General features: G+C 41.4%; 1 protein-coding gene across 1 annotated transcript; it reads left to right on the top strand.

The window, feature by feature from the left end:
• Window positions 1-5,196: 5,196 nt before the first annotated feature.
• On the top strand, window positions 5,197-12,990 carry LOC139171832 (protein C19orf12 homolog). The gene is made up of 3 exons (XM_070760276.1): window positions 5,197-5,538; window positions 9,509-9,684; window positions 11,884-12,990. Exons 2-3 carry the CDS (start codon window positions 9,525-9,527, stop codon window positions 12,147-12,149), a joined length of 426 nt encoding a protein of 141 aa, XP_070616377.1. The 5' UTR covers window positions 5,197-5,538; window positions 9,509-9,524; the 3' UTR covers window positions 12,150-12,990.
• Window positions 12,991-13,193: the final 203 nt, after the last annotated feature.

Genomic DNA, 13,193 nt, shown 5'->3' with positions numbered 1-13,193 from the left:
TCATTGTTCATGGACTAGAGCTGCCACTTAAAAAACAGGGGAAAAAAACCCAAGTTCTGCCAAGTTTCATAATGTGGAAGAGTCCTCCAAGGTTTACAGCTATGTTGCTTCTCTTTCATCGCAATTCCCCTAACATTTCCTTCTGCTACCGGTACAGTAACTCTATTATCTTGGCTGCATTATTCTCAAGCTGCGTCTCTTCCCCGTTTGTGCCTGTAATCCATTTGGTTGTTCTCGAGGTTGTCACAGCAATCTTAGGATTGAAAGGAATCCCTTAAATCTCCCCAAGGATTCTCTTGAATCTGCTGGCAAGCAGCAAGAGCTCCCGACTCAAGATCTAGGCTTGCGATCCTGCTAAGGTTGCTTGTGTGTGTGTGTTGCTCTTCGGTGAAGGTTATAATTTGTTGCTTTCATGATGCTCTGTCTGTTGTACTCCACATTATCTCCTCTCCCTTGTGGTTTTTTTCCCTACAAAGCATGATGGGAACGTTAGCCTGGAAAAGGAAAATAATTCATATTGGCTGATGTGCGTGGCAAAGTGCATCACACACACACAACAAAGCCGCAAGCAAAGGGAGACATCTACTGTCTGAACAGATAGCAAAGGAACTCTTTACTTATTTTTTTTCTCTCTGCAACATTCCTGCTTTTAAGTCTGTCTGCTTGCAAAAAGATTTCTGTTGGGAATCTTGTCCTGTGGCAATTTGTCATGAGCATGAATAGGCAGTGTAAAAAAAAAAAACACTTCCAGGATTAATTCTTTGAGAAAAGGCAGGTTCTTTTTTTTTTTAACCCACTTTTTACTTATATAGTCCCTGAGAAAAGTTTGGCATGAGCTTATCACTGAAGGGTTAGCTTTCTGCAGGCAGGGAGTTTTCCATAATGCAGTGAAGGGCGCAAAGCCTTGAACACAATCTGAATCCGTTTCATAAGAAACATTCTGTTAACATGTTTGTAATAAAGCATTTAGCTCATGGTGTCAAAATTAGCTAGGTAATCCCAGTATTTATAGATAGGTAGTTTTAATCTACTCAATGGTTGAACCTCTCTGTAGTAATTTGCATCGTAGTATATTTGGAAGGAAGGAAGGAAGGAAGGAAGGAAAGAAAGAAAGAAAGAAAGAAAGAAAGAAAGAAAGAAAGAAAGAAAGAAAGAAAGAAAGACAAGGCCTTATTTTTGGGAAAACATGGTAATCGAATGAAATAAAGAATTCTTAATTCTTGACCTCCCTGGTCTTTTCTTTGGATATGCGAGATGGTAGTTTGAAAAAAATTGATTCAGCTGGCATCATTTTGATTTCTTAACACTATAAAAAGGCAGAATGAATATAGGGGTGATTTTATCCTCTAAGGAAGAAAGAAAAAGACTTGCTTGCCAGTTTTAGACTCCATGCCAGGTCCAAAATTTATACTGATGGCAGAAGCTGAGCTATACAGGTATTCCTCGAGTTATGACCATAATGGGCTTTGCCCATCAGTCATAATTCATGACCGTCATAAATCTTGTCACCCACAAGATCAGCCCAATTCTATGACCTGTTTTTGCAGCCATTCTCAAGCAAATGCCACCACTGTTAAGCCAAACATTGGGTTCATTCTGGATTGTTATTTACCAGTCCCTTGGACCCATAAGGTTGGAGACCACTGATCTACAGTATTTTAAATTGTTTCAGATACATTATAAGGCTTCCACAAGAGAGCGCTCTTTGTGTAATAAAAATGTTATTCCAGACATTGTGTCTTGTTTTTCTGCAACAACTTTTTCAGTGTGATTGGGCTTCCCTCTATTTTTTCCTCCCTCCCCTTTTCCTTTCATCCTCTTTCTTTCCTTGAAAAAACTTGTTCTTCACCCAATTCCTAAACTTGTTAGCTTCTTTTCTGTTTTCTTCTTTTGCTAAATTTCCCAGTATATCTTCCTTTCTTCCTTCCTCTATCTTTTCTTTCTTTCTTTCTTTCTCTTTCTCTCTCTCTTTCTGTCTGTCTCCAAAGCAATCTGCTTTTGCAATGAAATGCTTTTCTTTTTTCTTTCCTTCCTTCCTCACTTTCTTTCTTTCTTTCTCCAAAGCAATATACATTTAGAGTGATGTGCCTTTCTTTACTTTCTCTCTTTTCCTTCCTTCTCTCTCTTTCAACTTTTTCTCCTTCTTTCCTACCTTCTCTCTTTTTTCCTACCCTCCCTCCTTAGGAAATTATCAGAGACAGGAGCCCTCAATTAACAGTTATAGAATAGCATTTTATTCTGCCCTACAATGAAGTAGATTTTGCCTATCCAGTCTGATTTCCTGCCTGGTTCGCCCAAGACAACCATAACAGAAAAGCAACCATCCACAAACTACAGATGTAGCTTATAAAAAATGGATTGCATAAAAATGTGTCTCGGGTGTATCTCAAAGGCAGACATTTGCAACCCCTGAATATACCCTCAGGCAAAAGAGGAGACCATTCTCCACGGATTTGTCCAGGATGACACTAAGAATTACACTCAAAGATGCTGGAGACATGGGTTCAACATAAGGGAATGAACGTCCACCAGCCCCCCTCTCAGTATCATGGACTGAATAAAATGAGTATATGTTTGAAAATGTGTGCTTGGGAAGGAGGAGAGAGAGGTTCAGAGGTCGGATTCATCAGGTTCTGGAGAACCAGTAGCGGAAAATTTGAGTAGTTCGGAGAACCAGTAACTACTACCTCCATCTGTCTCCCAGCTGAGGAAATGGGAGTATTGCAGGATCCTTCCCCTGGAATGGGGAGGAAATGGAGATTTTACAGTATTCTTCCCCTGCCATGCCCACAGAACTGGTAGTAAAAAAAATCTGAATCTCACCACTGGAGATATTCCCTATATTTGTGTGTGTGTGTGTGTGTGTGAGAGAGAGAGAGAGAGAGACAGACAGACAGGACAGAGACAAAGAGAGAGATAGACAGAGTCAGACAAACAAAGAAAGAGAGGGTTCTTTGCAGTGATGGGCTCCTACAGGTACGGTCAGGTACGCAGTACCAGTAGCAACATTTTGGTCAGGTACACAGTACCAGTAGCAACATTTTGATTTTTTCCCCCTTCTGGGCTCTGGGTATGTTTTTCCTATCACCGTAAATGAGTTTGTGTATAATTTTAGAGGAGCTGTGCATGCGTGTGTGTACGTACACTTTATATAGTAGATAATCAGGGGTGGGCTACCGCCTGGACAGGGGGAAACACAGTGGGGTCGTGAAAATGGAGCTCCAGCGCACCCGATTTGCACTGAAAGATGTTGAAACAAAATGCATAAGCCACGCCCACAGTGTGGTAGTAAAAATGTTGGTAGCCCATCACTGGTTCTATGTGTGTGAAAGAGAGAGACTCCATGTGTTTGTTTGTGTGTGTGTGAGAGAGAGAGAGAGAGAGTGAGAGAGACGAGAGAGAGACAGACAGACAGATAGACGGACATAGAGAGACAGACAAAGAAAGAGACGGTTCTATGTGTGCGAAAGAAAGACCCCATATGTTTGTGTGTGAGAGAGTGAGACACACACACACAGAGAAAGAGAGAGAGAGAGAGAGAGAGAGAGAGATAAAACAGATAAAGAAAGCGACGGTTCTATACTGTTACAAATTTAATAAATAAATAAATAATAAATAAATAAATAAATAAATAAATGTGTGCGAAAGAGAGAGACTCCAAAATACAATATTTAATTACTCACATAATCACATAACCATTCCTACTCTAGATCAGGGCTGTCAAACTCCTGGCCCACAGGCTGGATGCATCATGCGCTGGCCACACCCATGCCCGGTTTAGCAAAGTCCTGATATGTCACATGATGCAACCTTGATGTTCAAACCTACTTTTTTGCTCTGGGTCTCCACATCTGATACTTTTATGCAATTTGGAAAGATGAGAGTGCTTTCAGCTGATCAGCAAAATTAAGGTCTTTACAATCACATTCATAACAATAATAATCTCTTAACTCCAAAGTCCATATCTGTGGCATATAGAGTCATTTTTTTAAATGACAACTCTATTAAGAGAGGTACTATTCTATCTGGAAGTGGCATATGTTAAAAGCATAGAATACATTCAGCTTATTAAAAATAATTGGCTCTTTCTCATAAATATAATTCAACACACCTACAGATCAATTTTATATTCACCCAACTTCTTTTTAGGTGTTCTAAGGCATCTGCTTCATGTGATAAAGGATCCGTGGCTATCAAAATTCTCTGTTCATCACAAACAAGTCACTAGTTGTATTTCTAAATTGCCCTCAACTTTGGTTTACTGGTTAAGTTCAACAACACTTTTAAGTATAAGAAGGTAATTAAGAAGCAATTAGTAATTAAGAAAGGAATGTAAGAAGGGAACCTAAATCAATCGATTATCAACTTGAGATCAAGAAGAATTAAAATCTGACATTGCTTTGAATATTTTTTTTAAAGCTGATCAGATGATGTCAACCCATTCAACAAGCCACAGTATTGTGGGTTATATAGAAACATAGAAGACTGACAGCAGAAAAAGACCTCATGGTCCCTCTAGTCTGCCCTTATACTATTTCCTGTATTTATCTTAGGATGGATATATGTTTATCCCAGGCATGTTTAAATTCAGTTACCAATCACGTCTGCTGGAAGTTTGTTCCAAGCATCTACTACTTTTCAGTAAAATAATGTTTTCTCACGTTGCTTCTGATCTTTCCCCCAACTAACCTCAGATTGTGCCCCCTTGTTCTTGTGTCCACTTTCCTATTAAAAACTCTTCCCTCCTGAACCTTATTTAACATCTTAAAATGTTTTGATCATGTCCCCCCTCTCCCTTCTGCCCTCCAGACTACACAGATTGAGTTCATTAAATCTTTCCTGATAAGTTTTATGCTTAAGAGCTTCCACCATTTTTGTAGCCCGTCTTTGGACCCGTTCAATTTTATCAATATCTTTTTGCAGGTGAGGTCTCTATGAACATAACCTAGAAAAAGTACCCCAAATATCTAAACCCAATTCCCCAAACTTATATATTACACTAGGATCACGTGCGCTGTATGGATGCTGAGAGCATCTGCACCAAGACAATCACACTTGGCCAATAAAATTCTATTCTATTCTATTCTATAAACATTGTTATATTTTTGTATGCCAGCAATGGTATACTTTGTATAGTAGCAATGCGTGCTTGACAAAATAAGTAAATAAATGAGCGTTACTCATTCACAGAGTTGTCGGGCGCTGCACCTCCCCGGCGGATAATGCGAGAGGTGCTTTGCGCCAAGCGCCTGCGCTTTCGGAGAAGAGGCGCAGCTGGGCAACCGCAGATCGCAGGCTTCGGTTGGCTCCCCGCCCCCTTTTCCGCTTTGAAGGGGGAGCCAGGCTGCCCAAAACTCCCACCCTGCAGAATCCTTGCCGGCGAGGAAAAGGGTTCAAAGTCCCGGGAAGGATCCGAGGTCGCCAGTCGCGGCCAAGCAAGGCGTCGCCCGCCCTTTGCGCTCGCTTCCAAGGATCTCCGGCCCGTCGCTCCCTCCGCGGCCTTGCTGGCGCCGGGATCTGCACGGGCCCCGGCCCGAGGTAGGGAAGCATGGAAAGGAGGTGGGGAGGCAGCCGGGCAAACGGAGACCGGCTTTACAAGCCGCAGGGAAGGGAAAACAAGGAGGTGGCGCGCCCGCACCCCTCCCCAAACCGGCAGAGAACTTGAATGCCTAGGCGCTAGTCCCTTCGGTTTAAGGAGAGACTTCGCCAAGTGCCTCTTTGTTTATTTGTTTGTGAAACATAGGATAGTGATAGTTTGTATAAACATAAGTAAAAAGTAACGAAAAGACGTTAGGACAGTAAGACAGGGAGGGTAGGCAGAGTGGTACCCTTATGCCCCTTACAGACCTCTTAGAAATGTGGAAAGGTCAACAGTAGACAGTCTTAAGGTTAAAGTTTTTGGGGTTTGGGGAAGAAATCACAGAGGCAGGTAGTGCGTTCCAGGCATTGATTGCTGGAGTTGTATTTTCTGCTGTCGAGTTTGGAGCGGTTTACATATTATTATTATTGTTATTATTATTATTATTATTATTATTATTATTATTATTATTATTATTAACTTGTGTATTGCTGCGGATGAAGGTGAAGTAGTTATTAAGAGGAAGGACATTTGAGTATATGATTTTAAGAAACAACATTTCGATCAGATCAGAGGCAATATACTGTAGTTTTAATAATAATGATAATGATAATGATAATAATGATAATGATAATAATAATAATTTATTAGATTTATATGCCACCCCTCTCCGAAGACTCGGGGCGGCTCACAACAGTAATAAAAACAGTATAACAATGGAACAAATCTAATAATAAAAATTATATAAAAAACCCCAACTGTTAAAAACCATACAACACATACATACCAAATATAAAATATAAGAAAGCCTGGGGGAGATGTCTTAGTTCCCCCATGCCTGGCGATATAGGTGGGTCTTGAGTAACTTGCAAAAGACAAGGAAGGTGGGGGCTGTTCTAATCTCTAATCTTTTAAATTGTATTTCAAGTCTAGGGCCTCTTTGTTTGTTTGTTTATTTGTTTATTTATTTGTCAAAACTTGTACAAGATAGCAGGCATTGGTATGAACATAAAGGAAAGCAAAGTAGGTACAGATAAATTTGGACAACACTACAGTAGGACAGGGATGGTAGGCGTGATAGAGTGCACGTATGCACACCCCTTACAGACCTCTTCGGAATGGGGTGAGGTCAACTGTAGACAGTCTAAGGTTAAAGTTTTTTGGGGGTTTGAGGAAGAAACCACAGAGTCAGGTAGTGCATTCCAGGCATTGATCCCCCTGTTGCTGAAGTCCTATTTTCTGCAGTTAAGTTTAGAGCGGTTTACATTGAGGTTTTTTTTTACATTGAGTTCTTGCCTGCCCGCCTGCCCTTCGGGAGTTGGACTCTGGTTCCATTATTATTATTGTTGTTGTTGTTGTTGTTATTATTATTATTATTATTATTGTTGTTATTATTATTTTGTTTGTTTATTGGATTTCTATGCCGCCCCTCTCTGAGTTCTTTGGGCAAAATTCCCTTGTCGATGGCCTTAGTAATTAAGGCTCGGGGCAAGGCTTCAGGGAAGTGCTGAAAATATATCAGGAAAGACTTCATGAACTCAATCTGTATAGTCTGGAGGGCAGAAGGGAAAGGGGGGGACATGATCGAAATATTTAAATATGTTAAAGGGTTAAATAAGGTTCAGGAGGGAAGTGTTTTTAATAAGGAAGTGAACGCAGGAACAAGGGAGCACAATCTGAGATGAGTTGGAGGAAAGATGAGAAGCAACGTGAGAAAATATTATTTTACTGAAAGAGTAGTAGATCCTTGGAACAAACTTCCAGCAGACGTGGTTGGTCAATCCACAGTGACTGAATTTAAACATGCCTGGGAGAAACATAGATCCATCCTAAGATAAAATACAGGAAATAGTATAAGGGCAGACTAGATGGAGGTCTTTTTCTGCCGTCAATCTTCTGTGTTTCTATGAAGTGGTTCATTCTTATTTTTTCTCCCGCTACAAATAATCTTTTGACTGCTGATATGGCAATCAAATTGTGAGGCCTGCTACATATAGCAGAAAAAGCCAGAATATTCTGGAGAGGAGGAGAAAGAGAAAGAGAAAGTGGGGAGGGAGGGAGAGACATTTTACTGTTTCAGTGTGTATGATTCTGGTATTCAAGCACTACACAGATCATAGCTACAAGCACTTAAATAAAGTTAAGACCTGGGGTCTCCAACCTTGGCAACTAAAGTTGCCAAGGTTGGAGGCCCCTGGTTAAGACTGTTGTGTCTGTTTGATTGCAACCTTCAATTGGGTGAGACAGTGCATCACGGGGCAACGATTTTTGAGTCAACATGCCTCAAATAGTTTTCCCTTACAGAACGCACCCAAAATCTGGACATCGCTCCTGGGGGATGAAAGTTTGGCAAAGTTGTTATCTGCTTCAGTGTTGCTGAAAATCAGTCTCGTGATTTTCATCTCCAGTATTTCCCATTGGCTTCCTGTTAAGAAACCCAGCAGGAAATCAGAAATCATTTCCCTTCTCCTTTTGCCCTTTGGATCTGGTTTTGACTTTTGCCCTTGATCGTTCTGTTTCTCTGTTTAGGCAGTGATAGTCAAGGTTCGACTACTGTAACGCTCTCTACCTTTGAAGAGTGTTCAGAAACTTCAGATCGTGCAGAATGCAGCTGCGAGAGCAATCATGGGCTTCCCTAAATATGCCCATGTTACACCAACACTCCGCAGTCTGCATTGGTTGCCGATCAGTTTCCGGTCACAATTCAAAGTGTTGGTTAGGACCTATAAAGCCCTTCATGGCATCGGACCAGAATATCTCCAGGACCGCCTTCTGCTGCACGAATCCCAGCAACCGGTTAGGTCCCACAGAGTTGGCCTTCTCCAGGTCCCGTAGACTAAACACTGTCGTCTGGCGGGACCCATGGGAAGAGCCTTCTCTGTGGCAGCCCCGACCCTTTCGAACCAGCTCCCTCTGGAGATTAGGATTGCCCCCACCCTCCTTGCTTTTCGTAAACTCCTTAAAACCTACCTCTGCCGTCAGGCATGGGGGAATTCAGACATCTCCCCCAGGCCTATATAGTTTATGTATGGTATGTTTGTGTGTATGTTTTGCTTTTAAATAAGGGGTGTTTTAGATATTTTTGAATATTAGATTTGTTACTGTATATTGTTTTTATTATTGCTGTGAGCCGCCCCGAGTCTACGGAGAGGGGTGGCATACAAATCTAATAAATAATAATAATAATAATAATAATAATAATAATAATAATAATACTACAGTGGTACCTCTACTTAAGAACTTAATTCGTTCCGTGACCAGGTTCTTAAGTAGAAATGTTTGTAAGTAGAAGCAATTTTTCCCATCGGAATCAATATAAAAGCAAATAATGTGTGCAAACCCATCAGGAAAGAAATAAAAGCTCGGAATTAGGGTGGGAGGAGGAGGAGGAAGACAGTCGCTGCCAAAGGAAGAAGGTGAGGTGAGAGGAATCAAAAAAATCCAAAACTTTAAGGCTTAAAAAAAAAAAAGAGGGACTCTGGTGGCGAGGAGGAGCATGCGCCTCCCATACACCCGGCGCGAGGCTGCCTCCCATACACTGCCCCAGAGAGAGAAACCCAGGGGGAATGGCAGGAAACTGGCCGGGCCTTTGTGCTGCTCTCAAATTTCCTGGGAAATTTTTCCAGGCTCGAATTCTTAAGTAGAAAATGGTTCTTAAGAAGGGGCAAAAAAATCTTGAACACCCGGTTTTTATCTAGAAAGGTTCTTAAGTAGAGGCGTTCTTAAGTAGAGGTACCACTGTATGTCTGAAAGCATGGCCCTGCAAGTAATGGGGTGATTATTAAGTGTCTCTCTCTCTCTGTTTGTGTGTGAATAAATTACTATGTACACCTATAAATATAAACGTGGTTCTAAGCTCTGTTTGTGATGGGATGTGGAAGAGAGAGAGAGAGAGAGAGCTGGATTGAGGTTCTTTTACAACTATTTCAGGTCCAGAGAAGTCACGATGCCTGTCAACGTCAGAGATGTGATGCAACTCCTCTGCCATGTTTCTGAAGAGCGAAAAATGAAAGCTGCCTTCAAGCACTCCGGACGAGGCGCCTTTGTGGTGGGAGCAACGGCTTTCTTCGGAGGGTTGATGGCAGGCCCACCTGGCCTTGCAGTCGGTAAATTCATGCTTCGGATATCGGCATAAGTGAATCCAGGAGGTTTAGATACACCGAACTGTAGCTTTAATGGGAGGAGGAGGAAGATAGCAATAGCACTTAGGCTGATGTACCACTTTGCAGTGCTTTTACAGCCCTCTCTAAGCGGTTTCCAGAATCAGCCTCTTGCCCCCAACCATCTGGGTCTTCATTTTACCTACCTTGGAAGGATGGAAAGCAGAGTCAACCTTGAGCCTGGTGAGAGTCGAACTGCCAAATTGCAGGCAGTCAGCAGAAGTAACCTGCAGTACCTCACTCTAACCACTGTGCCACCAAGGCTCTGAAGATGGGGAAGGGGCCACAGCTTAATTACATTAATTAATAGGTCCTTCTTTGTCAACCGGAGCAGGTGTCTGTTTTTTCCCCAGCCTTATTTGAAAAGAAACCATCACAAAAACAACATATATGATAGGAAAAAAATGAAATAAAATGAAGATGATTGAATATGAGAAAACAGAGAGCTCTATTACATCACATACAATCATCTTCATTAGAGCAAGTTTTTTTCTATCACTCTCTGTTTTCTCACCTTCAATCATCTTCATTTTATTTAATTAGAAAGAACATATTTTTTTCTATCATATATGTTGTTTTTGTGATGGTTTCTTTCCAAATGAGGCTTCAATTTCACCTGGTCCACTTGACAAAGAATGACCTGAATGCAATTATCTTTAAATTGAACCCACTTTCCAAAGTCAAGTTGATCATCCTTACAGTTCTAGATTGTAGAGCGACAGGGCAGAGCCATTGTAAACAGTAAAGTAAAACAATAATGCAAATATTTATATGTGTGATATAGATGATCTAAAATATAGAACAGGTAGGAATTTAAAGGGTATAAAATGCTAGGGATGAAACTCGTTATTGGAAGTATACTTTGTGTGTAACAGGTAGAGAAGATCCATTAATTAATATACTAAATAAGGGTTTCTCAATCATGCTAATCATGCTGGCTGGGGAATCCTGGGAATTGAAGTCCACAATCTTCAAGTTGCTACAGTTGTGAAAATTGCGTTAAATGCTCTTGTAAAGAGCGATAGCCCTTAGACTTATATACCGCTTTAATGTGTTTTACAGCCCTGTCTAAGCGGTTTTATAAAGTCAGCCTATTGCCCCCAACAATCTGGGTCTCATTTTACCCACCTCGGAAGGATGGAAGGCTGAGTCAACCTTGTGCCAGTATGTATCGAACTGCCAACTGCAGTTAGGAGGTTGCAGGCTGCTGTGCTGCATTCTAACCACTGTTTATTTATTTATTTTATTTATTTATTATTTAGATTTGTATGCCGCCCCTCTCCGCGGACTCGGGGCTGCCACCACGTCCTCTTACATAGTACATGGTTGAAATGGTTTTAAATGTCTGTGGTTTTAAGATTTAGATTTTATGCTTGGGTTTCATAAATTTGTATTTTGAATTGATAATATTTTGTAAGCTGCCCCTGAGTCCGATGAAGAAGGGCGGCGTAGAAATCCAAATAAATGACTGAAGAAAGAAAGAAACAGAGAGAGAGAGGGAGGGAGGGAGGGAGGAAGGAATAAAGAAGGAAAGAGAAAGAGAGAAATAGACAGAGACAGGCAAACAGACAGACAGACATGAAGAGAGAGAGAGAGATGAAATAGACAAGGCAGACAGACAGACATACATGGGGGGAGAGAGAAACAGAGAAAGACACACACAGTAATGAGAGAGAGAGAGAGAAAAAGAAAGAAAAAAGAAAGAAAGAGGGAGGGAGGGAGGAAGAAAGAAGGAGAGAGCGAGAAAGAGAAAGAAAGAAAGAAAGAAAAAGAGAGAGGGAGGAAGGAAGGAGAGAGAGAGAAAGAAAGAAAGAAAGAAAGAAAGAGAGAAATAGACAGAGACAGGCAAGCAGACAGACAGACATGAAGAGAGAGAGATGAAATAGACAGAGGCAGACAGACACACATACACGGGGGGAGAGAGAAACAGAGAAAGACACACAGTAATGAGAGAGAGAGAGAGAAAAAGAAAGAAAGAAGAAAGAAAGAAAGATAATAGGACAGTGCAACTTAAATATATTCCAGATCCCTTACCTGCATGTAAAAAAATGCCTCTTGCCTTTGCAAAAGCCAATTGATTCTATCATTCAATGATAAGTTTGCCAGACAAAGTTGAAAGCTGGCTTATCTGTCCTGTTTTTCTAGGAGGTGCCGTTGGGGGCTTGCTCGGGGCCTGGATGACCTCCGGACAGTTCAAGCCCATTCCTCAGATTATCCTGGAACTGCCTCCTGTGGAGCAGCAGCGGCTTTACGAAAACGTCTGTGCCATTATTCAGAAACTGGACTGGACCGACGTAGCCCAACTCACAGCCTTGGTCATGGCCAACGGTGCCCTTCAAGAGAAATTACTGGGAGTGCTGACAAGCTATATCACTAATGAACTCAGAGGGGAAATCCAGTATGGAAACTAGACTTCGATGTGGCTTTTAAGGGGTTGTGTGAGTGCCCTTGGCTCCTTTCTGACCCTTATTGGTATTTTAGATTTCTTAAAATCATGGTTTTTTTATAGGAATAACAATAAGGCAAGCTTTGGTTTGCCAATCCTGTTTTTCCCCCCTCCCCCACTTTTCACAATCGGTCCCTATTTCAATAGCCAAGGGTGGATCGGTTTGAGCCTCAATGTTTGCTGTATTTATTTTAAAATTTTATTTATGCCACCCCAAAAACTGGACTTTGAATGCCTTGCTGAGTAAATACCTCTCATTCATCTTATCTTCTAAGCAGTGACCGCTGCGACAGTGACGCCATCAAAGAAAGTGCTACCGTTGCATCCTTGCATTGTGGTCAAGGATGCAAGTCATGGCATTGGCATTATGATGACGTCACCATTGGCTGCTCTTTGATGTGCATCGTTCTAGATGAATATACTGCACAGGTGTCGGCCTCTCCTGCCCAGTTTCAAGGGTGGGATCTGTGACCATATTGTCTCACCCAAATATGTCCTTTGGCTGGAGAGAGAGAGGCTGGTGGATAACATAACTTCAGGATGCCAAGTTGGAGAAACCTCATGTAGATAACTGCACTGTGGTTGAATTTCGTAGTTGGCCATAGTAGAATGATCAGCTTCAAATTATTTGAAATTTCTCAGAAGGGGGGTTAAGTTTTCCATGGGGATGTGTTTCTTCTAATTCTGCCTTAATTTTGAGAGGGGGAGGGAAGTGAAAAGTTGAAATCATTGGGAGCCAAAAGTGTAGCAGGTGATTCATCTTTTGAAGATAAAATGCAAATAAAGCTGAAATTTTAATGTGTAAACTGCCAAGGTTGTATGGCCATTATTTCTCCTTCCTTCAGCTATGCTAAGCTGGGTTTCCCGAACTCAAGTTGCCTTCAGCTGAGAACATTCCAACAGCTGGAGAGAAGGAAGAAAGATTTTGGGGTAACAAAGAATATTAAAATTGCAACGTCAAGGTTTTTTGGGGTTTTTAAAAAATGAAAATACAGGAACCCTCAACTTA

The sequence above is a fragment of the Erythrolamprus reginae genome, chromosome 9 (assembly GCF_031021105.1).
Source record: "Erythrolamprus reginae isolate rEryReg1 chromosome 9, rEryReg1.hap1, whole genome shotgun sequence".
Taxonomy (NCBI): Eukaryota; Metazoa; Chordata; class Lepidosauria; order Squamata; family Dipsadidae; genus Erythrolamprus; species Erythrolamprus reginae.
This window is presented reverse-complemented; position numbering and strand designations above follow the sequence as displayed.

Excerpts from the sequence above, each read along its gene's own strand:
- LOC139171832 (XM_070760276.1), top strand. The coding sequence starts at position 9,525 with ATGCCTGTCAACGTCAGAGATGTGATGCAACTCCTCTGCCATGTTTCT. Across the intron at positions 9,685-11,883 it reads CCCACCTGGCCTTGCAGTCG|GAGGTGCCGTTGGGGGCTTG; the intron begins GTAAATTCATGC and ends CTGTTTTTCTAG.